Raw genomic sequence first — 26,803 nt, 5'->3', positions numbered from 1 at the left:
AACAATTCAATATTTATTGTATTCCTCATACAAAGAGCTTACTAGTAACATTCCATATCAAGTAAACAAAAACAATTATATGGCACTAATACCCAAGCAGAAGATTCAACAAATTGCAAAACATTGAAATAGTTAATGCTGAAGTTTATCTACATCCATTTTAATATCAACTCTTACAAAGCATGTTGAAAAAAAAAAAATGTCGTCTGGAAATAAAATTTCATTAATATTTATCAATAAACAATTGCAGAAGATTTTTTTTTTGTCAAAGGGTCATAGCAAATATTTTGTAAAAATTTTATGAAAATTAAGTGCAAGGTGTTCAGAGACACTTTAAGATTAATAACAGTATTTTGCCATTTGTAGTACTGGATCTCTTAAGTTAAACTATACCATTTTTTTTTTTATATTTTGGTGAAATTTTTTGATACATGTATAAGCAGATTAATATATTTTTAAGTCAAATAATGAATATAATATTATGCTATACATAATTATTTTACCCAATCAAATTGAACAGAGTATAGAAAATTTGAGAAAAAATCACTACAAATACTATATTTAAAATACAAATGAAATGTAAAAGGCAAAAATAAATAAAACAAAAACAGATCTTACTTAAATAAATATTAACAAAGTACAATACACAAGAAAGATAGCTTTAAGATGGGGGCAACATAAAGATACTGTTAAAGATTTTTGGTTGGTATTTATACTCAGATTGATTTCTTTAAAGACAACAATCCAATGCACCAATTGCGGCCATTCTGTCTTACATGTTTTAGTAGAACAATTTTGTGTTAAATATCTACAACAGCTTCATAATATTCATACAGATCAGGATCACAGAGCAGTGACAGAATAATATACTATTTAGAAGATGTTTGTCTATTTTCTATTTTTCTTAATGAAATTTATAAGTCCATTTGTAGAGGAATCATGTGATGAGACTGGGTCTTTGTCCTTCAGTTCTGGTTGGATGGCTTTAGCAAGCTGTTTGCCCAATTCAACACTGAAAAGTAAAAGTAAATACAGTTAAACTAATGGTTTGCATCCTCAGTATGCATCGTAACTATAAACAACTCCATCTAAACAGCAAAAATAATTACAAATAATATTTAGGATCAATTACATTCCCAATTTCAATAAAGCTCAATATATTTTAAGATCAGTTCAAAGTCATTTTTGTTTGACATGCGACAAAAGTCAGGGGAAAGAGAGCTATAGGGATAACTTTCCTTGGCTAAGGTGATGGTGAGGATGACAGCAAAGATGATAATGTCATCAACAATTGTTTAATTCTCTGCTTTGTTAGTTAGTTTTATAAAAAGTACTAGTGACTCATCATTGATATTTAATATAAAGTTCCATTACTATCAGTACTATCAGTACATATCAGTTTGAAGACTAATTTGAGGCCATGTCTCCTAGGTCATTGTCCAGTAACTTTGAATTAATTATCAATTTTCAATAATAATAAAATAATAATCTATCTTATTATTGTGTCACATATTGATTAACATACATAGCATACAACAATATTAAAACATACATTAAACAATCAATACCCAGCCATATTATTTGGCTTATGAGATACATTGCAAAAAATATATATTCATGTTCTTAAAAATCCAACGATACTTTGAAATACATTGTACTTTACTTTTAATAACTATGATTTAAGAGTATTTTCAACATGATTAATAAAACTTTGTAAGTAAAAAATATTTACTTTACTTGTATATAAAACTTCACACATATATGTTAAAATTTTACGTTAAGATATTGCAGGAAAAAAATCAACTGATATGCATAATTTTAAGTTAGTTTTAAAAATAGGATCCAATGATATTTTGTAAGAAGTTGCATTACTATCAGTTCATATCTGTTTTAGGACTATTTCAAGGCCCTGCCCCTAGGTTATGGTCCAGACACTTTAAATAAATAAGTAATCTTTAATGTTTAGGGTTCTATTTAAGAGTCTGATATAAACTTCTAACAATAGACAATATTTTCTATAACATAACATTACAGTCTATACATCTCAGTTTGTTGACCATTTCTAGACCTTGCCCACAAGATCATGGTCAAGTGACTTTGAATTAATAAGTAATGTTGCTGTCTATCAAATTGTCTTCTTTCTGAATTTTATGCTGACAAGCAAGACAGATCTCTGTCTCAACATTTACTTTACATATTCAATTGATCGAATTCTTAATCTGTTTGTGTTCAATATGAGTAAGCAATTAGGTTTAGAGTATACATACCCCCACTGATCATATGAGTTGATGTCCCAGATTGTTCCTTGTACAAATATTTTGTGTTCATACATAGCTGTAAAACATGAGATCCATGGTCATTGAATAATCAAGATATAATGGTGAACCTATAGATTTTTTGTGGTACTTGATATGTCGTTGAATGTCGTTTATTTAGCAAACTTTTATCAAACAAGCTTTAACAAATTTTGTTAACTTTATGACTTAGATGGGGAGTTGTCTCATTGGCACTCATGCCACATCTTCTGAGTTCTATTTAAATACATTTATGTTCCTCAAATTTATTTCATCACTATATCATTAGAAATGGCAAACATATTTGATGGTTGATGTTCATAATTATTAACTACAAAGTTTGATTGTTTTCTTTTCATTTTAGAATACTTATAAAATAAAACATGATCACTGAATTTGTTTATCTTCTCTCTCTTTCACGTTCCTGTTTTGTTAATGCAGTAATATGATAAAATTGTAAAACAACTTTGAAGAAAACCTACTAAAATGAGTTAAGTGAAATCCTAAGGGTTACTGGTCTTCAATTTTTCATTTACTTAATGCAATAACAGTCCATGACCAGAAAATACAATCTATAGAGATCAACTTTAACCTCAAAATCCTGGAGTAGCTAGAAATTGGTGTTATATAGATTCCTACACTGCAACAAGTGTATTACGATATTTCTCCACTTGAGACAGTTAAATTTTATTATTTAAAGCGCGAGGCTTGCCCCACACTTTAAATCACTAAAATTTAACTTTCGAGAGTGGAGAAATATTGTAATACACGAGTTATAATGTCAGAATCTGTTTCTCTAATGATTTTTATCCTTCTTTTTCAAAGATTTTCAGAAACTTGTGTTCTTTATATGCGACGTCATCAGGATTGGCACCTTTTTTCATGGCGTCACAATAGGAAAATTCAGAAGAAAACAAAACATTTAGACGTCATAATCAAATTTCGACTAAAAATTTGCCGAGAACATATTTTTCTCACACTGGTTAGGAAATGTGAAAATAGCACAAAAATTAGAGAAACAATATATCCTATATTCACCTCCGATACCTGATTTCTGGTGAAGTCATAAGTTATGACTCATAACTGATCTTTGCTTTAACATGTTTAAGTAACTGGGATTCATAATAATTTGTTGGATACCAATTTTTGTGAATTTCGTGGTTATAGGTGAACCACGATATTACATTTTCAACGAATGACAACATTTCTATAGGTTTGTATGCAGACTAGGGCAAAACCACGAAATTAAATTTCCACGTTAATTGGTATCAACCAAAAATAAATGAATCAGATTTTGTTGACAGCCTGTGATATACTTACCTATCAGCACACCTAGCATAAAAGGTGTTAATTTCTGGAATACTATGGAATTGCTGGGACGATTTCCTTCAAAAACCTGTAATGGCAAATGGCATTTGAATGGTACTAATTATTGTGTATTTTGTGAATCAGGGGCTCTGCTAAAAGGCATCCTTTGATCAAAGGTGTTAATATACCATTTGCAGTACAAAATAAGTTTTTCAACAATTTTTTTTTATATCGTGCATCATGTTGTATACAGATTTTGGTAAAATTCCAAAATAAAGAATCAATGAAATATTATTATTTTACTTCTCATATCTATTGCTAAAAAAAATTGATGTCAGTTGGTTTTTAAATACTTTAAATATATTAATGGCCTAATCTTAACAAAAATTAATAATAGCTCTAGAAAAGTTATAAAAAGACAGAACAATTTATCTTCTTTTTGCATGTCCTACATGTATATATAATTTCTAACCAATTTCAAATATATTCAGATTAATTTGATAAAACACTTAGAAGGCAATAAGATTAGATTTTTTATATCAGATTTTGATATCATGATGTCAGCCTAAGAGCCAAAAAGGCTCAAAGAACAATATCATGAACAAGGGCTGATGAAGGGTCTGATATGAAAAATGACAAGCATAAAACATAACTTAATCTGTTTAATTCTTCAATCAGAATGGATTTTTTCTCTCATTGATTATGTTTACTAATGATTTTATTCTGTACACAGAGTTGATTGATAAGTATCATATGAACTGTTTTTTCTTGGTGATCCTTGTAAACAAGGTCAAGGTCAGACTAATCCTACTAGGCAGACCTTACTATGAATTTATTCACCAAAAATAGTTAACCTATTGCTTATAGAAACAAGGTCAAGGTCAGACGAATCCTACTAGGCAGACCTTACTATGAATTTATTCACCAAAAATAGTTAACCTATTGCTTATAGAAACAAGGTCAAGGTCAGACTAATCCTACTAGGCAGACCTTACTATGAATTTATTCACCAAAAATAGTTAACTTATTGCTTATAGAAACAGACAAAGCCAAGATAACTTCACATTGGCCAATGTCAGATGATACCTGCCAGACAGACATGTTCACTGTATCAGTTGACTATTGCTGAGAAACAGACCAAACAACAAAACTTTAACATAATAACAATGAAATTGAGGTCAAAGTCAGATGAAATCAAACAATTGGACATGTACACATGATAATCTTTCTATACACCAAATATAGCTGACCTTCAGCTTACAGTACCCAAGAAATGGACCTTATCACAAAATTGTTACCTTAATCACTGTTCATTCAAAATTAAGTTGAGGTCAGGTGAAGCCTGTCTGACAAACATGTAAACCTTGCAAAAATCTCAAATACCAAATATAATTCACCTGCAACTCATAATAAGCTAGAAATTAACACAACAAAAAAAACCTGACCATAATATTGAGTTTCAGGAAAATGGACAAATAACAGACTGGAATTTTGTATTTTCCTGCTGGAAAAGCACATCTATATCTCGCATCCTGTAATTTACGTTAATAGCTAGAAAAAATTGTACTTATCAAAGTATCTTATTCAAATAAAACAAGTGAATCTGTGAACAGTAGCTCACTAATGATACATCTTTCCCACTAAAAGTATAAAGTAAACAGGAAGTTGTTGAATGATGAATCTGAAAACTCATCACATGGTATAGCTGACTCATATAAACCCTGAAAACAAATTTAGAAATCCTTGTAATGTAGTTCCTGAGGGATGGACAGATGGCCTGATGGATGGACAAACAGACAGAGGTAACACAGTATACCCCAACTTTTTTAAGGGGGTGTATAAAAATACTTTGACTTTCCATTTCTCATAGATGAAATCTAAAAATCAAAGATGTTTTTTTTCCATTCGAAGAAGAATATCTATTAAATTATTCAATATTAAAAGAAACGATTTTACCTTGTGAGGCAATATATTTTCTAAAGATTCTCCACCCATTCCTGCCTCTACCAGTTCCTCTAGAGCTTCATCTTTAGACTTTCCTTTCATTAAAGCTTCTGTCTGGGCCAGAAAATTGGATATCAAAATCTGAAATAATATAACTTCTGTTTAATACTTTAATCACCTAATTTCATTATCCACCAAGATAGTAACATATTTGAAAACAGTAGAAATATCTGAGATGAAAATGGGGTTAAAAAGCCTTGTAACAAGTAAAATTTACATGCATTTTTATTTTAAATCAGGTGCATATAACAGTTATAGTTGTTTTTGTAAACTAAAGCCCTCCAAATACAACTAAAGGATAGAAATGAGAGCAATCACAGAGCAAACTCGAATTAACAAGTAAATTAGAAGTTATAAAAGTTATTTCATTTTAATAATCAAAGCATAAAAACTTTTCCATTGTACCATTACTTTCATCCAAAATCACAAAAGAGTTTTCAAATAAGAGAGCTCATATACACACAGGTAACTATGTTGATCAAAGACTTTCACCATATGTTTTTTTCTTATACTTGACATCCCTTCTAGTAGTGGTGAATAATCATGTCAATTATTCATAACCCAACTCTAGGGTGATTTCGGCTGATTAATCATTGAGGCCCTAATAGAAAATATTGTAACTTTTAAAGTTTTAAATCAAATTATTTTTTTATAATGACTTTTATGTTATATATGCAATGCAAACGTACCACATCATGACCAAAAGAAATCTGAAGATTTTTAAAACTCTTTCAATCTGTTACAGTTCATCTATTGCTTGGAGATTTATCTGTTTGATTTCTTAAATAGGAAAAACTGAAGGACGCCTCTGGGTGCGGGAATTTCTCGCTACATTGAAGACCTGTTGGTGACCTTCTGCTGCTGTTTTTTTCTTTGGTCGGGTTGTTGTCTCTCTTTGACGCATTCCCCATTTCCATTCTCAATTTTATTACATTACATTTGTCCAAAATGCAATTCACATCTTTTAACTTGCCTCACTGTCATAGATATTACTATTGGACATTTTTATATGGTTCTAGTTTAAACATATTTTATTTGCTTAAATATATGCAAAAGGGATGAGACACAAATAAATCAAACTTATAAAGCAATGTCCCATATGTTTCTAGCATGTGTAGTTTACATTTGACCACATAAAACAACCATTACTTGATGATGTTTGCCTTCTTGTACAGGATTCTGGGTTTCTACTGGCATCATAAAATCACAGGGTATAAGCCTTGTTCCTGAAACGAAAAGGTGAACAAATGTCAGTCTACTGCATATACTGTGGATTTATTTTTATTCGTTGGGTACCAATTTTCATGGGTTTCGTGGGTACATCGGCAGTGAACCACGAATTCAAATGTTTAATGAATAACATATTTTCAACAGGCTTTGTATACAGCGATTGGCAAAACCACGAAATCAAATATCCATGAATTTGTAATGTGCATGTGCATGACCAGATTTTAAAGAGTTCCTATTTTTTAGCGTTTCTGTGTGCAGTTTTTTTTTACTCTTGAAATGGTATCACGTCTCTTCATTTTTCTTTTGGTATACTCATGATGAGGTAATAAGCCTTGATATCTTTTATTTGCATGATTCTTCTATTTATTAAAACAACTTAAGAAAAGAGAAAAAAAAATCCACAAAAATAAACGATTCATAGATGCACAAAAATAAAAGATTCATAGTTAAGACCCCATTTTCCACTTCAAAGACCTTCTTTAACCTTCTACCATAACTTAAAAGGCCTGAACCTAAATATCTAAAAAGTTACAACATGAAGACAGATCTTGAGTTAGTCTATCAGTATAAATGAGAAAAAATGGATAACATTCTCAATTGGATCTAATTGGGATCAAAATGATTGGGAAACACCCTTCTTCTGTATTTACCTTGATGTATAAGCTGATAGAATGCATGTTGACCATTGGTTCCTGGCTCCCCCCAGATAACAGGACCAGTGGAATAATCCACACGTTGTCCATTTCTGGTGATGTATTTACCATTACTCTCCATATCACCTTGTTGGAAGTAAGCTGCAAATCTATGCATATACTGTAAAAAAAATAGTAAATAAAATATCATTGAGGCCAAATAAAATGAATTGATAGATTTTAATTCATGCCTGCCCCACTAAAATACCCCCCTGTTTTTTTTTAATTTTCAAAATTTACAATTCCTGGATTTTGTTTATTTCAGTTACTAGTAACCGTCCGTTGATAATTCGTTTCATTCAAAACTTCCTGTTCAAGTTTGTTTTTTTGTATTCAGTTCTTCCAACAATTAAACCAAAATGATTAAGTGGACAAAGTTGGCTACTCTATGATGACAACATAATTACCAAGAATAGAGATTGATTACGAAAAGGGCATGAAATATCAAAACATCTGGATGAAAAACTACTAATTAATTTAAGTTGGCTTTATATCAATAATCAGTGTTTAATTTCTAGCTATTGATATTCTGAGAAAAACTTATAGTTCATATTTAATAGTGCGTTTTTATATGTTGTGATGTTACACTTTTATTCCAAGTGAAAATGAAAGTTTGTACCTGTTCAAAAAGTTAAAACCTGCTGCATTAAATTTGCACCTGGCCTAAGTCAGGAAACTGTTGTTCAGAGGTTGTTGTTTGTTGGTGTGTGGCTATCTAACCTACCCTTTTAATTTCTCTTATGAATAAGAAAGTGTCCATAGTACACAAAAGCCCCAATCAGACTATCATTTTCTATGGTCAGTGGACCATGACTCTAATTTGGCATTGAAGAAGGAAAGATCATATCATAGGAAACATGTGTACAAAGTTTCAAGTTGATTGGACTTCATCAAAAACTACCTTGACCAAAAACTGAAGCAGAACAGACAGACAGATGGACCTACAGGCAAATGAATGCACAGAACGAGAAACATAATGCACCTAGATGGGACATAAAAAGGAAATATGGCCTAAATTAACAATTTAATCTGTAGTGATCTTCATAATATTGTAATGTATATTACCTACCTGATCGTACGGAAGAAGTGCCTGAGTTTCAGCTTTGTAGAAGTTACTATACCATATACCAAGTAAAGCTAATATAACTGGTACCTAAAACAGAAATTATTGCACCAATTCAGTAAACATGGTAAAAATCATTGGTCTATTCACCAAGTAAACCTGCAATAACGGGTAACATAGACATAGAAACAATCATTATAGGATGATTTATTAAGTAAACTAAAATATTTCTTACCTGTGATTATTGCATCATTTAAAAGTTTATGTTCAAATATTCGAAGTTATATATTTCATTTTCACTGTATAAAATAAAGAAATCATCTGTTTTGACAGTAATTAATTCAATTTCTACAAAGAATAGCAACAGTTTAAAGTATCTAAAATTTATTTAATATCAATACTCTATTTTGATCTATATGTGTATTTTTTTTTCATACAAGAAATAGTCAACATTGATGTTTAATTCATTTTTTTTCTTATTTAGCTTTTTTATATTCTTTACATGATTGATGTCTGTCTTAAACAGTAAGATATATATCTTTTCCAGGACTGATTAATCTGTTCACATTACAGTACTCACATTTTGTTCTAAAGGAGCTGTGCAGAAATGCTGATCCATAAAATGTCCCCCAGCGAGTAATTCTTCAAAATTATCCATTCCTATTGATGCAAAAAATGTTAGTAAGAAAGCTTCTATATATTTATATGCACTTTTAAATGGTAAATATAGTTATTTCAATACATCTATACAGGCATGCAACTTAGAAAATCAGAAAATAAGTTAACTTAAATACTCTAATAGATATCAAAATTATCTCCCCTTGACCACTGATCCTTTCCTCATGCATTTAAATTATTATTTTATGTTTTTTCAATCACTCTGTAATGTTTATGTCATGTATTAATTAATGTTATGCTCATAATGGGCCCTTTATTTTAGAAAATAAAAAAATTGTATTGTATTGTTGTATTGTAATGTATTGTATACACATTTATTCTATTTTTGTTTTGAATCCTAATGTGGAATTCCTACCCAGCCCTACCGATAGGATGTGGCTTTTTATATACAAGAGCAATGCTATGAATTTTATTGATACAATGCATTTTAATTCATGTTTTAATTAGTACTCACTACTGCATACTTTCATTTCATTTGCTATAGACATTGTTTAAGCACTTGAAGTGTAATCTTACTTAGAATTCAACTATTGAAAATACTAATAAAAACAATCTATACTTACCTATAAATAATGCTATAAACATACCAATTGCTGACCACAAGGAACTTACCAATAAATAATGCTATAGACATATCAATTGCTGACCACAAGGAACTTACCAATAAATAATGCTATAGACATACCAATTGCTGACCACAAGGAACTTACCTATAAATAATGCTATAGACATACCAATTGCTGACCACAAGGAACTTACCAATAAATAATGCTATAGACATATCAATTGCTGACCACAAGGAACTTACCTATAAATAATGCTATAGACATATCAATTGCTGACCACAAGGAACTTACCAATAAATAATGCTATAGACATACCAATTGCTGACCACAAGGAACTTACCAATAAATAATGCTATAGACATACCAATTGCTAACCAGGAACTTACATATAAATAATGCTATAGACATACCAATTGCTGACCACAAGGAACTTACCTATAAATAATGCTATAGACATACCAATTGCTGCCCACAAGGAACTTACCTATAAATAATGCTATAGACATACCAATCGCTAACCAGGAACTTACCTATAAATAATGCTATAGACATACCAATTGCTGACCACAAGGAACTTACCAATAAATAATGCTATAGACATACCAATTGCTGACCACAAGGAACTTACCTATAAATAATGCTATAGACATACCAATTGCTGACCACAAGGAACTTACCAATAAATAATGCTATAGACATACCAATCGCTAACCAGGAACTTACCTATAAATAATGCAATAGACATACCAATTGCTGACCACAAGGAACTTACCTATAAATAATGCTATAGACATACCAATTGCTGACCACAAGGAACTTACCAATAAATAATGCTATAGACATACCAATTGCTGACCACAAGGAACTTACCAATAAATAATGCTATAGACATACCAATTGCTGACCACAAGGAATTTACCAATAAATAATGCTATAGACATACCAATTGCTAACCACAAGGAACTTACCAATAAATAATGCTATAGACATACCAATTGCTGACCACAAGGAACTTACCTATAAATAATGATATAGACATACCAATTGCTGACCACAAGGAACTTACCTATAAATAATGCTGTAGACATACTAATTGCTGACCACAAGGAACTTACCAATAAATAATGCTGTAGACATACCAATTGCTGACACACAAGGAACTTACCTATAAATAATGCTATAGACATACCAATTGCTGCCCACAAGGAACTTACCAATAAATAATGCTGTAGACATACCAATTGCTGACACACAAGGAACTTACCAATAAATAATGCTATAGACATATCAATTGCTGACACACAAGGAACTTACCTATAAATAATGCTAATAGACATACCAATTGCTGACACACAAGGAACTTACCAATAAATAATGCTATAGACATATCAATTGCTGCCCACAAGGAACTTACCTATAAATAATGCTATAGACATACCAATTGCTGACACACAAGGAACTTACCTATAAATAATGCTATAGACATACCAATTGCTGACCACAAGGAACTTACCTATAAATAATGCTATAGACATACCAATTGCTAACCAGGAACTTACCTATAAATAATGCTATAGACATACCAATTGCTGACCACAAGGAACTTACCAATAAATAATGCTATAGACATATCAATTGCTGACACACAAGGAACTTACCTATAAATAATGCTATAGACATAACAATTGCTGACCACAAGGAACTTACCAATAAATAATGCTATAGACATACCAATTGCTAATCACAAGGGACTTACCAATAAATAATGCTATAGACATACCAATTGCTGACCACAAGGAACTTACCTATAAATAATGCTATAGACATACCAATTGCTGACCACAAGGAACTTACCTATAAATAATGCTGTAGACATACCAATTGCTAACCACAAGGAACTTACCAATAAATAATGCTATAGACATACCAATTGCTGACCACAAGGAACTTACCAATAAATAACGCTATAGACATATCAATTGCTGCCCACAAGGAACTTACCTATAAATAATGCTATAGACATACCAATTGCTGACACACAAGGAACTTACCTATAAATAATGCTATAGACATACCAATTGCTGACCACAAGGAACTTACCAATAAATAATGCTATAGACATACCAATTGCTAATCACAAGGAACTTACCAATAAATAATGCTATAGACATACCAATTGCTTACCACAAGGAACTTACCTATAAATAATGCTATAGACATACCAATTGCTGACCACAAGGAACTTACCTATAAATAATGCTGTAGACATACTAATTGCTGACCACAAGGAACTTACCAATAAATAATGCTGTAGACATACCAATTGCTGACACACAAGGAACTTACCTATAAATGATGCTATAGACATACCAATTGCTGCCCACAAGGAACTTACCAATAAATAATGCTGTAGACAAACCAATTGCTGACACACAAGGAACTTACCAATAAATAATGCTATAGACATATCAATTGCTGACACACAAGGAACTTACCTATAAATAATGCTAATAGACATACCAATTGCTGACACACAAGGAACTTACCAATAAATAATGCTATAGACATATCAATTGCTGCCCACAAGGAACTTACCTATAAATAATGCTATAGACATACCAATTGCTGACACACAAGACACTTACCTATAAATAATGCTATAGACATACCAATTGCTGACCACAAGGAACTTACCTATAAATAATGCTATAGACATACCAATTGCTAACCAGGAACTTACCTATAAATAATGCTATAGACATACCAATTGCTGACACACAAGGAACTTACCTATAAATAATGCTATAGACATACCAATTGCTAACCAGGAACTTACCTATAAATAATGCTATAGACATACCAATTGCTGACACACAAGGAACTTACCTATAAATAATGCTATAGACATACCAATTGCTGACCACAAGGAGTACCTGCCTCCAACCCACTACAATTGTACAAAATGTTAGAAACACATATTTACATACATGAACAAGATGGTTCTTAACTGTAAAATGTTCAAACAGTAATGAGCCAAAGGCTTACATGTAATAACTTTTTTGCAGATTTATATTTTAAGTGCATGTCTAGACTAGCCCTTTCAATTTTCACCAAATAAGTTTTTCATCTGTAAGATTTTACTGTGGATTCATTTATTTATGTGGTTACCTTTTTTTAGTTGGTTGAGGAAAATTTTTATTTCCTTGGATATTAAATTTTTTTGTTTAGCTAATGTCTGCAGAAAAGCCTATATCATATCCATAATCACTGAACTTGTACACATTTTTGTTTAGGGGTCAGTTGAAGCATGCCTCTTGGCATGGGATGTTCTCGCTGTATTGAAGACCTATTGGTGGACCTCGGAAGTCTTTGGTTGGGTTGTGGTCTCTTTGAGACATTCCAAATTTTCTTTCTCCATTTTATAGATCAGGAAAACTCAAACTAACTAACTCTACCTTATCTAAACAGTTATTTTTTAATATTGGTTTTATTGTTATATGTACACACTTTCTCCATACTTCCTTTCCTTTAAGCAATGTTACTTGTTATAAGTCAGGAATAAATGTATGAACATTTATAGATATTAAACTCCATGATGTGAACCAACGCCTGTGTGAATCATCCCTTCGTAAATTTTACGAACGCCATCATGAGTTGGTTGACCGTTATGGAATAACCGTTTCACAAAAGATATCGGATATGTTCCTTACATAGTAACTACAATCCCCTTCCCTTTCATGAATTTGACCTACCAAATTAGACTATTTACCGGATTTGTAATCACATAAGCAACACGACGGGTGCCGCATGTGGAGCAGGATCTGCTTACCCTTCCGGAGCACCTGAGATCACCCCTAGTTTTTGGTGGGGTTCGTGTTGTTTATTCTTTAGTTTTCTATGTTGTGTCATGTGTACTGTTGTTTTTCTTTTTCAATTTTAGCCATGGCGTTGTCAGTTTGTTTTAGATTTATGAGTTTGACTGTCCCTTTGGTATCTTTCGTCCCTCTTTCGATAGAGTCCTTAGTATTATTTATAGATATTGTATCCACATTTGTCTGCCATAATTTCAAATTAAACAAATTCCTGGAACATTTTCTGTCAAAGTTTCACATATGACGTCCTAAATAAAAAGTGACTGATGCATAATGCCAGAAAAATAATTTGAGAGAGATCTAGGGTAATTCAGAGCATATTAAGCTATATGCTCAAAATTGTAAATACATGTACATATATCAAATAATATAGATGTATGTTAAAAATGTTATAAATATACTTACATCCCAGAATTCAAACATATTCTTCTCATTGATTCCAAAAGCTTTAACCAATGTCTGTAAAGAAAAATAATGAATCAAAATTAGTCGAACAAATTAACAGAAAAAATTAATTCAGGTCATACAATACATGCAATATGCATATACCATTTAGATCTTTTTGTTTATACCATGCAATATTGCTATTTTTTTCAAAATAAAACACATCCACTGAAAGATATTATTCTTACAAATAAATGGTTTTCACTGCAAGATTTTCACTGAAAAGAAAAACTAAATAGTTCAAACATTTTTCAATTCAAGATGTTCACAGATTTTTTTCAATGTTATCAAAAACATTTTTTTGCATATATGTGGCAAAATTGATGAAAAAATAGCAATTAAATAATAGGAGCAAAATAATAACATTCTAATTCATAAAAAAATATATACATGTGTTCCTTCTGAAATGCAAAGAAGGTGTTTTAACTTTTAAAAATCGCCGGTATATAGAAATAAGAAGATGTGGTAAGAGAGCTGATGAGACACTCACACTCCAAGTCACAATGTGTAAAAAGTAAACAACTCTGGTATTGTTGTTAATGTCTATGTCATTTTGGTCTCTTGAGGACAGTGTTACATTGGCAAAGTATGGCCTTTAACATAGAACCTTAGCTGACAACGAACAGCAGGCTATAAAAGGCCCAAAAATGTATGATGCAAAACATTTCAAACAGAAAAACTAACCGTCTTATCAATAAAACAATAAACCAGAAACAAGTATGAACCACATCAACACATTCCATATAAGTATGTGAAAGGCATTAAGTGTCAAACTAAAACTGACTGATGGTAATATATAGCAGTATTGTAAGTGTGTGCACTTAAGATTGTTTATCAATATCATGCACATTAAGGTGGTCAAAACACATATAACTTATTCATAAACTTATTTTTCCTCATATTTGCTACTTACAACATTAGTTGACAGAGCCACAAAGTGTTTTCCTACTGCACTTTTCTACAAAATAAAATGATCTTTATATTAATCTAATAAAACATCATGTACATTAAACATTAAACTCAAAGGTTTACAAATATTTTTGTCTTGAGTTTGTAGTTTGATATGCTGAACTTTACTTTTTCTTACAAATTTTATGGCCATCTAACATGTTTCTTCTACTTAAATTAACGGTAACAATGGTAACACATCAATGGCATATGAATTTTGAAATAGATAGACATGTTAGAATGGAGTACTTAATGTTAATCAAATTATGCAAACCTGTTCCACTAAGTTACTATCAATATTCATTTGCAATCCAGTTTTTAAATTCTCTTTCAAAACAATTGAAAATATATATCCAAGACAGTTCTAAATGTACAGTATTTTTTTTTAAGTTGATATCTAAACTATAAAACAAAAATTTTAGAAACTTAGGTGAGATGAATATGTCAGAAATATAAATAAAGAGGCCTCGTAAATTTCAATACAAGCTTCAACTTCAACACAATTACACAATAAAATCAATATTCTTCCATCACCATACTTATTTCTACATTTAACTATCTTTTTATTAATTTGAAAATTTCTACTGTACAATTCTCAATAAATAAATATTACTTACATCTTTAGCAGCGGCCAGAAACCATGCTTTTGCTGACTCAGCATTTGTTATTGTTTCCTGTGTGGTAAAGGTCTGAAAGAATACAAATGAAATTACAACTGTACATTGTTGTTCGGTGTGAGCCAAGGCTCTGTGTTGAAGGCCGTACTTTAACCTATAATGGTTTACTTTTTAAATTGTTATTTGGATGGAGAGTTGTCTCATTGGCACTCACACCACATCTTCCTATATCTATGTAGTCCCACACAAAATCATGATTAATGATCTCTCCCTAACTGTGTGGTAAAGGTCTGAAAGAATATAAATGTAAATACAATTGTACATGTAGTCCCAAACAAAATCATGATTAATGTTCTCTCCCTAACTGTGTGGTAAAGGGTCTGAAAGAATACAATTGTACATGTAGTTCCACACAAAATCATGAATAATGTTCTCTCCCTAACTGTGTGGTAAAGGGTCTGAAAGAATACAATTGTACATGTAGTTCCACACAAAATCATGATTAATGTTCTCTCCCTAACTGTGTGGTAAAGGGTCTGAAAGAATACAATTGTACATGTAGTTCCACACAAAATCATGATTAATGTTCTCTCCCTAACTGTGTGGTAAAGGGTCTGAAAGAATACAAATGTAAATACAATTGTACATGTAGTCCCAAACAAAATCATGATTAATGTTCTCTCCCTAACTGTGTGGTAAAGGGTCTGAAAGAATACAATTGTACATGTAGTTCCACACAAAATCATGATTAATGTTCTCTCCCTAACTGTGTGGTAAAGGGTCTGAAAGAATACAAATGTAGATGTAGTTCCACACAAAATCATGATAAATGTTCTCTCCCTAACTTTAACACTTTTAAATGATACAGGAAACAAAAATTATTTCAATCTATGACTAGAAGTATATGTAAGCAAAAGGCTCACAAAAGGATGCCTCTCCTCCCGTTGACGTTATTACACAATGTATTTATCTTGACATGCAGACAGACAGCCTTATCTGTAACACAATTATGTTGGTAAGTAACAATAAAATCTATCATCAGTAATAACTTTAAACACAATCAAAAGACAGAAATCAGACATACTCTTTACCTTTTTGTGTGGGGTTGTTGAAATAAATTTGTGACCTTGCAATCAGATATTCCACCTATATTAATGACAAATTGCCTTGTGTTCGTTATAGATAATTATAGATTATCGTTGGTCATCTCAATGAAATTGCTTTTCTCGCTTGAGCCAGCATGGCAAAAGTGAGAAAAGGTATCGAATTAAGATGACCAATAATAATCTGTTCATCTATTTTACCATTTTGAGACATTAAAAACCGCATATTTTCAAGTGGTAATTTTTCATATCACTCCACTGTGCTGTGAAAGGAAATTATCAGTCGGTGAGATCAAAGGAAAATTTTGTAAAAGTGATAAAATTGTGATAATGTCAAATATCATTAATATCCTTCCAGGCACATACACACTTTAAATTTTTGACAGTTTATGTACATACTGAAATTATGAATCCTATATACCACTAAATATGACTTTGGAATATAATGAAACTTATAAACAAATCTTAAGAGTAAAAATACTGTTGGACATACTACTGACAAAAGAGCACCACAATAAAACAAGACATTCTATTAAATTATTTTCAATAAATGTTATCATGGGTTTAAAGGTAAAAGCTCCTATTTTTTCAATCAATACATAACTTGCCTATACTATACCTACTTTTGAAGCAATAATAAACAAAGTTGTTTCTGGATTTAGATTCTTCAAGGTCTTTGCTAAATGTGTACCATCAATGTTTGATATGAAGTGAGCATTGGGTCCTTTCTGGTATGGTTGTAGAGCTTCTGTTGCCATCAATGGACCCTGAAATCAACATTTAATCAAATATTATGTTTTCACATTTTAGTTATAAAAAAAACAATAGCACAATATTCAGTTAAACTAAATAATTTGTGAAACATTCCCAGATGTAGATTTAAAGAGGAGACAGGCCCTTTTGACTACATATATGGTTAATACAGATATGCTGTACCAGTCCCACTCTGAAGGTTACCTTGATGCTCCCTTCCTAAAATATTCAAAATTCTGAAACTGCAACTGATTCAACCACCATTACACCTAATAGGATATCACCAAAACAGACTAGAATATGAAAAGAAGATGTGGTATGATTGCCGATCAAATTTTCAACTGTTCCATTACATGTTAGAAAGTTTCTTAATGGTCTTTTTCTTTGGTAAAACTCCTTTACCCCCGTTTAATGTTATATATAAGCTTTGTATACTTTGACCAGTTGGAAGTGATTTAGTGATAGCAAATTTCCTAATCATGAAATAAATATTGTAAAAAAGTCACACATTAACAAGGGAGCTAATTTTTAACTTAAAAAGTCACACATGAACAAGGGAGCTAATTTTTAGCTAAAAAGGTCACACACGAACAAGGGAGATAATGTTTAGCTAAAAAAAAGTCACACATGAACAAGGGAGCTTATTTTTAGCTAAAAAAGTCACACATGAACAAGAGAGATAATTTTTATGAAATAAGTCACACATGAACAAGAGAGATAATTTTTATGAAATAAGTCACACATGAACGAGGAAGATGAATTTTATCTAAAAGAGTCACACATAAACAAGGGAGATAATTTTTATCTTAAACAAGAGGCTCTCAAGAGCCTGAATCGCTCACCTTAATTCTTTTGGTTAAATCTCTTATCAATGATTATTTTGGCTTTTCAATTTATTTAAATGTTCTTTGGATCCTCCTTTTTTCTTCAAAAGCAAAAAAAAATCATTTTCTCCTATGTTCTATTTTAGCAATAGGAGCTATGTTTCTTTACATACAAGGAAATAAAATTTATACTAGATACTCTGAAACTCATTTAGCCTAAGTTTAGCTGCAGTTTAAAAGGAGAAGATTTTCTAAAGTAAGTCAACATGAACAAATTGTGAAAAAAGTCTTTAAAGGGCAATAACTCCTTAAGGGGTCAATTGACAATTTTGGTCAAATTGACTTATTTGTAGATCTTACTTTGCTGAACATTATTGCTGTTTACAGTTTATCTCTATCTATAATAATATTCAAGATAATAACCAAACTAGAGGCTCTAAAGAGCCTGTGTCGCTCACCTTGGTCTATGTGCATATTAAACAAAGGACACAAATGGATTCATGACAAAATTGTATTTTGGTGATGGTGATGTGTTTGAAGTTCTTACTTTACTGAACGATTTTGCTTCTTACAATAATATCTATCATGAACTTTGCCCATTAGTAACAGAGAACTATATTTGGTAAAAATTTACATAAATTTACCAAATTAATGAAAATTGTTAAAAATTGACTATAAAGGGCAATAACTCCTTAAGGGGTCAATTGACCATTTAGGTCATGATGACTTATTTGTAGATCTTACTTTGCTGAACATTATTGCTGTTTACAATTTATCTCTATCTATAATAATATTCAAGATAATAACCAAAAACAGCAAAATTTCCTCAAAATTACCAATTCAGGGGCAGCAACCCAACAACCGATTGACCGATTCAGCTGAAAATTTCAGGGCAGATAGATCTTGACCTGATTAACATTTTTATCCCATGTCAGATTTCCTCAAAATGCTTTGGTTTTTGAGTTATAAGTCAAAAACTGCATTTTACCCCTATGTTCTATATTTAGCCGTGGCGGCCATCTTGGTTGGTTGACCGGGTCACGCCACACATTTTTTAAACTAGATACCCTAATGATGATTGTGGCCAAGTGTGGTTTGATTTCGCCCAGTAGTTTCAGAGGAGAAGATTTTTGTAAAAGTTAACGACGACGGACGACGACGGACGATGGACGCCAAGTGATGAGAAAAGCTCACTTGGCCCTTCGGGCCAGGTGAGCTAAAAACAGCAAAATTTCCTTAAAATTATCAATTCAGGGGCAGCAACCCAACAGCAGAATGTCTGATTCATCTGAAAATTTCAGGGCAGATAGATCTTGACCTGATAAACAATATTACCCACTGTCAGATTTGCTCTAAATATTTGGTTTTTGAGTTATAAGCCAAAAACTGCATTTGACCCCTATGTTCTATTTTTAGCAATGGCGACCATGTTTGTTGATAGATCAAAATTTCGGATACAATTTATAAACTAGATACCCTAAGAAACATTCAGTTAAAGTTTGGAAGTATTTGGCCCAGTAGTTATAGCGGAGAAGATTTTTGTAAACGATTACTAAGATTTACGAAAAATGGCTAAAAATTGACTATAAAGGGCAATAACTCCTAAAGGGGTCAACTGACCATTTCGGTCACGTTGACTTATTTGTAAATCCTACTTTGCTGAACATTATTGCTGTTTACAGTTTATCTCTATCTATAATAATATTCAAGATAATAACCAAAAACAGCAAAATTTCCTTAAAATTACCAATTCAGGGGCAGCAACCCAACAACGGGTTGTCTGATTCATCTGAAAATTTCAGGGCAGATAGATCTTCACCTGATTAACAATGTTACCCACTGTCAAATTTACTCTAAATGCTTTGGTTTTTGAGTTATAAGCCAAAAACTGCATTTGACCCCTATGTTCTATTTTTAGCAATGGCGGCCATGTTTGTTGATAGATCAAAACTTCGGATACAATTTATAAACTAGATACCCTAAGGAACATTCAGTTAAAGTTTGGAAGTATTTGGCCCAGTATTTCCAGAGGAGAAGATTCTTGAAATAGTTTACGACAACAGACAACGACAGACGACAGACGACGGACGACGACGGACGCCAAGTGATGGCATAAGCTCACTTCGGGCCAGGTGAGCTAAAAAGTCACATGAACAAGGGAGCTAAATTTTAGCTAAAAAAAGTCACACTTGAACCAGGGAGATAATTACCAGATCTGATCCACCAATACCAATATTTACAACATCTGTGATAGATTTTCCTGTATAACCTTTCCACTTTCCACTGATAACCTCCTCTGTAAATTCTCTCATGTGCTGTAACACTTTGTTCACCTCAGGCATGACCTATAATATAAATTATCCTTCAACAAATCTTTTGGATTTCTTTTGTTTTCCTTACTCTTAATTTGAGAGAACAACTTAAGTAACATGCATAATATTTTACTTTCTAAAAGCAAAACATTAATATATGACCTCATACCCAACTCACTTCTTCAATTGATTTATTTCTTTTTTTCTGTCTGGGCAAGTGATATAGTTTTATCTTCTACCCCATGTGACAGTTAAATACAATTCAATCAAAATCAAATGTTTATAGATGCCCCAAATACCCTCAAAAACCTTCATGTTATTAAAATGTCCTTTCTGTCCCATGAAAGTAATTATTTTTTCGACAAAAACCCTATGCATTGCCTTACATCTTTGTCATTTACTAAGATAGGTGTGTTTGATCTGTTTCTCAGGGCAATGTGTAGTACAGCTCTGTCTTCTGTAAAATTAATCTTCTCTCCACTAAACATAGCCTGTCTCATTTCTTCTACTTTACGGTCTCTTGCCTGAAATAAGGAAATGTCGAAGTTATAAAATATTTACACTTTGTATTTAGCTTTCAGTGTTCCTGAATAGTGCCCCTGTTAAGTTTATCCAGAAAAACGCCTTGTAAGCATTTAAAGTCATATAATACTAGTGACTGGTGTAGGGTGTTCATTGGCTCAAAGGTGTCACATTGGTGACTTATGTTTTTGATTTATTTCTGAAAGCACTTTATAAAACCTATCTTAGTTTTTCCTCCAAATTCTGTCATTTAGTTTTCTTTTCATATACATGTCTGATACTTTTCCTTGTATAATCAAAATGGCATCAAGATTTTGCTAACTTTTATCATGTTATAGAATATCTGTGTTAACAATGTTAAAATTGACCACAGATAAGTTCCATGTGTCTAAGTCATGATCACAATTCTGTCCTCTTTTTCTCAATTGTGACATGAACAAATTTGTGTACTTTTCTTGAGCAACACAACATGTATATTATCCTTCAAGAGTAAGAGCACTTCAGTTCATCCAGATATTTGATTGGGTTTGTGTAGCTCAGTTTTTACTTTCTGAGTAGTGCTTTGAACTAAATGAAGACTGTTGTTTGTGTTTTCAATTTCAAACTATGATTTTGTGCCTGTACCTTTTTGTATCTTCTGTCTCTTTTAATACAAAATAGATGTCAACTTTGTTTAACATACATGTACATGTAGATAGAAGTAAGTTATGTGACCAATACTTCAAATAAAGTATTTGAAAAAAGCATTATAAAAAATACATTTTCTTAATCAAATTTATGCTCCTGTTCCACTTTAAGGGCATACCATACAGATTTGCTCCCATATTGAAACTTTGCTGATAATTTGCATATAGTCAATTTTTGCCTGACCAAATCAAATATGCAATAAAAAGTATACCTCCATATGCTACTTTTTAAGTAAAATGAGGTCAAAATTTGATAAATTTGCTCAAAATTTTGAATTTGTGGATGTATTTTTCCTTTCGAAAGAAATACATAACTTTTTTTTTCAAAGATAAACACAAGCTGTATTTGGTTAAATTATTTGTAAACTCAGTTTATATAAATGTCCTTTAATTGTACATTTTGTAGTTTCGAATAACTCATATTTATCAAACGTTCATGAATGTAGCCAAAAAAAAACAACATCATTTTTTGCTGAATATTTATCAAATTTAAAAAAATTACACAGTTGGCGTTTTCATCAAAATTGGCACACATAATCCCCTTGTGTATTCAAAACAAATGACATTTTAAAAATGAGTGGTCCATGAAATTGTTTTCAAGTTAAATAAGTTTGAATGATAAAAATCAGTCAAAAAACTGAATCATTTCCCGAGAAGTCATAGTTTGACATCGCTAAAATAATAATTTATGTTAGCAACATCATTACCTCCCCTGTTACTGGATCATAGGGCCTATGCCCTTAAAATCAATTTAGCATATACATGTATAAATATGTCTTACCTAGGAATGGGATTATTTGTAAATACAGATTTGTTATTTTCCTTGCAACATTCTAAACCATGTTAATTCTCCATGTTTTTTATATTGTCAGGAAGTTAGGGAGGCAGGTAGTTAGTTAATAAACATTATAATACAACAAAAAGGAATAATTTACCAGTTGAAATAACATCTTGAGTACTTCATCATTGATCAAGTTTTTGGAATAATCAAGGAGCAACTCTCCATTTTTAGTCAGCAAATTAATACTGAAAAATAAACAGTTATAATGGATTAAGTATCATGATTTACATGATTTATGTACAGCGAAATTTTATCAAAATCAATTACTATAATTTTCACATCATATTACATTTTGAGACTATTATGACAAGCAATGTATGCAATAAATTTAAGAATTCATTCATACAATTTTGTATTTTCCCAAAAATGTCAGTCAATGTGTGTTCTACAAGGATCTCCAGTCTCTCACCTTTCATCTGAAACCTTTGATGCTGAAATCTATTCTACAAAGCTTTGTGTTTTTGCATGGGTCTATGCATAGGAACGATTTTGTTTTGTTTTGTATTTCTTTCAGTGTGGTTTTTTTTTACCCAGCCAAATTTGGTGGTGTAATATCTTACATAGTCTGTCAAAAAATTCTTCTCATGTCAGTGCTGGGTTCATCTTAAACATGCAGTGAGATAAAAAAAATTGTATCTGTGTTGAAGGCCAAACTGTGACTTTGAGATGAAGAACAGCAAAAACAGCAGTGTGTTTTACAAAATTTACTTCTGGATACCATACAATGCCATACATTGCCATAACAAGCTTTTGTCCTAGTTTGGTAGAAGTCCAGGATAGTTTTAAGAAAGTTATTAAAAATTTTAAAACTTTAACCACAGAGTGAATGTTATGTTAACTGTCAGAAAAACCATTTAAGTCCATTTATAAGTAAAATACAGAAAAACAGGATTTTTTTTTACAAAATTCATTTCTGGATACCGATGAAGCCAAAAGAATAAAGGATCGCTAAGTCAAGATATGTCCTGTTTTTCAACAAAAGTTGAAGGCTTGACAAGTGTTTATTGCTGTACATGTACATATTTTGTGTCATGGATTGATACCCCATTCCTATTGTTTTATATTTTAACATGTACTTGTTATAATCTAATTTACCTTAGAAATTATATTTAAAAAATTGATTTACATGTATTCCACTTTTTTCAAAGTCACCAAATAGTTTTTCACATTTTAAAAGTCCTGTTCAGTCCTGGACAGATTGGAATGTTGCTGTTCTGCTTGCAGATAAATCATAATTTCTTGAGCTGCTTATATTTTATGTTGCTTTTGGTTGCTCTGGTCTAGAATGTTTTACTTAATCTAAGATTGTTGCTTATTTGTATTGCATGCCATGTATGTGAGTTTCAACTGTGTACTACATGTTGTTTTAAATATCAAATGGGATTGTTTTTATGTTATTTATATGTTTTTATATTCGGTCAAAAGCATTGTATACATATATTTGTACTACTTTCATGCCAAATCAAAATAAAGTTTCTTATCTTATCTTATTACCATGATCACCAGCATCTACACTTTCCACTTAATTCTGAATTCAGGTAAATATAATTAAACATTCATTATAAAAACTACTAACATGTTATAAAAGTATAAAAGACTTTGTAAATATTGCAATTTAAATGTGATTGAGGAACTTTAATTTTGTATTACTTTGTCCTAAATTTTCAGAATCAAGAAACATTACAATCATGACAATTGATAGTCATGGTTTTCATTGGTATTCTAGTCATTATACAATATATCCAAAATTGAGACTGTTTCAGCGTAGAGAATTTATTTATTTGGATTTTCTCGAATGATCACAAAACAAATGCAAAAGCTTATTATATATAAAATGTAACATCTTTATGCAAATACCCGAATATATGTTTAGAACATGTTGAACATGTTTATGATGTTGAAATAATAATAAGACAAAAAATTGAAAATAAGTTTTTGTAAGTTTCTCTTGGTATGAATAGTATTAAAACAGGTATATGTAACGGTTTATTTCTTCCTCTGTGATATTTTATCCTGAGGATAATTTTTCCTTGTAATTTTTTCCAGAGGAGTGAAAATCTATCTGTGTTATGCGGATAGTATCTACCGGTATATATCATCATAATCAAATTCTTCTATTACTGTTAACAGTAGTAATGCAACTATATTTCTACCTTACTTTTAAATTTATATTTGTACTGAGATCTGAAAACAACTCACTTTTACTTGTATTTCACTAACTTATAAATCATGATATTATTTTCACAATTATGATCTTTGAAATTACTTCTGGTTTTTCCCTATGTTTCATGATAATTTTCTTTTTAAAAGGATGATATCGACTTGAATATTTCAGTAAATTGTTTCAAGGATAATTTGTGAAATTATTTCCCATTATAATACACTTTTTTTTTTAACAATTTCCCTTTATTTCAAATACACTATTATTATTTCATAGTATTTTTAAAGGATAAGTTTTTTCTAATAACTATCATGACTATTCAATAAATTAACTACCCAGATAGAATTTCACGGCAAAGGAAAAAATATCCCAGGGAAATATTTTCCTGCGGATAAAAAAATAACAACAACTACTGTGACATTTTTTCCGGTATCAGGTTCGTTCGCGCCCAATACACTTTCGCACCCTATACGTTCGCACCAAAGGTCCGTTCGCACCCAATAATTGGAAAATCATAATTAGTGTTAAAAATTGCTTTGGTGTAAGTAAAACATTCAAGATTTTAAACGAAAAACAAAGAAGATAATAATTTTTAAAAGCTTGGTCCCTTTGATCTGAAACAATAAAATATAGCAATACACTATTATAACCAAAACATGATAAAATTTATACAACACACAAAAAAAAAACGTAGTCAAAATCTCACTTTATTTTGAAACAAGTCAATGAGACAAAGTTGTAGCAATACACTAACCAAAACATGATTTAGAGTTATTCGTCACAAAATAAAACGTTGACAGAATCCCACTTTATTTAGAAAGGATTTTTTTTCTTCAACAATACACTATCCAAAACCATGAAAACATGATAAAGATTTATTCAAAACACAAAGAAAATGCTGTCTCACTTTAATTTGAGACACTGACAATAAATATAAGAATACACTTGCCTAAACATGATTAAAAAGCTATAGTTATTAAACAGAAAACCAATACACCTTATCGCTATTTAGTCCATTCCTGGAAAAACAGTCATTTATACAACTTCCTGTTTAGGTCACGCGGGCCGAAAATGGAGGTCATCAGCAGTGAGCTGAGGGAGGAAAAACTTTAGAAAGTGATGATCAAGAAACTTAGATAAAGTATGATCCACTTTTTTCGAAATTAAAATTGAAGTAAAAAAACATTTTGTTTGAAGTATTTACGGTAGTTTAAACAGGTCTCATTAAAAAGTATCATGCACGGTGAATAGTTTAAACAAGGACCCAGATAGCTTCAACTGGATGAAAAAGTTGTGTAATTTTAGAACTTATCCGGAATGGAATAAATAGCTATCAGGTGTATTAAAATTGGGCGCGAACATGTAGGGTGCGAAAGTGAAAGGGGGCGAATATGAGTGGGTGCGAACGTGATTGGGCGCGAACGGACCCGGATTCATTTTTTCCTCCGGATCAAATTTCACCTGGTTATAATTTTGCTTTACATATACACCTTATCGCTATTTATCCGCCATTACTGGATCCCGTAAAATTTTGACGTCATAAAACAAAATATTGAGACTTGACATAAATCCATCCATTGTAAAAAAATGAAAATATAGAAAAAAAGCAAAAAAATCTTTATGGGCCCGAAAAAAGGGGAGCCATGCCCCCAAAACCTGTGACCAGGATGTGTTTTCTAACTTATATTTTTATAAAAACCTTAATTTATCAAATCTGGCTTCATCCTCTTTAAACATGTCTGGCATGTTAATTTTTGATCCATTTGCATCATAATATTTTTGTAGATTTTGCCATGCAGCTTCTGAGGTTAAAAGAGGACGTTTGATTCCAGCCATTCTGCAACAGAAATATGAATCCGTCTGCTTGTAACCTTGACCTTTTTTG

The 26,803-nt window shown here is 31.3% G+C and overlaps 1 protein-coding gene across 1 annotated transcript; it reads right to left on the bottom strand.

Moving 5' to 3' along the window:
* On the bottom strand, positions 1-26,802 carry LOC134721894 (glucose-6-phosphate isomerase-like). The gene is made up of 17 exons (XM_063585165.1): positions 26,618-26,802; positions 22,852-22,942; positions 21,095-21,232; positions 20,607-20,741; positions 17,443-17,586; positions 15,717-15,788; positions 15,065-15,109; positions 14,113-14,166; positions 12,722-12,782; positions 9,172-9,251; positions 8,598-8,681; positions 7,487-7,649; positions 6,756-6,832; positions 5,559-5,687; positions 3,615-3,690; positions 2,268-2,334; positions 1-1,012 (listed from the first exon to the last, which is right to left on the bottom strand). The coding sequence occupies exons 1-17, from the start codon at positions 26,752-26,754 to the stop codon at positions 889-891; spliced, it is 1,677 nt and encodes a 558-aa protein (XP_063441235.1). The 5' UTR covers positions 26,755-26,802; the 3' UTR covers positions 1-888.
* Between the last annotated feature and the right edge of the window lies 1 nt (position 26,803).

This window comes from Mytilus trossulus, chromosome 6 (assembly GCF_036588685.1).
Source record: "Mytilus trossulus isolate FHL-02 chromosome 6, PNRI_Mtr1.1.1.hap1, whole genome shotgun sequence".
In the NCBI taxonomy this organism is placed as follows: Eukaryota; Metazoa; Mollusca; class Bivalvia; order Mytilida; family Mytilidae; genus Mytilus; species Mytilus trossulus.
This window is presented reverse-complemented; position numbering and strand designations above follow the sequence as displayed.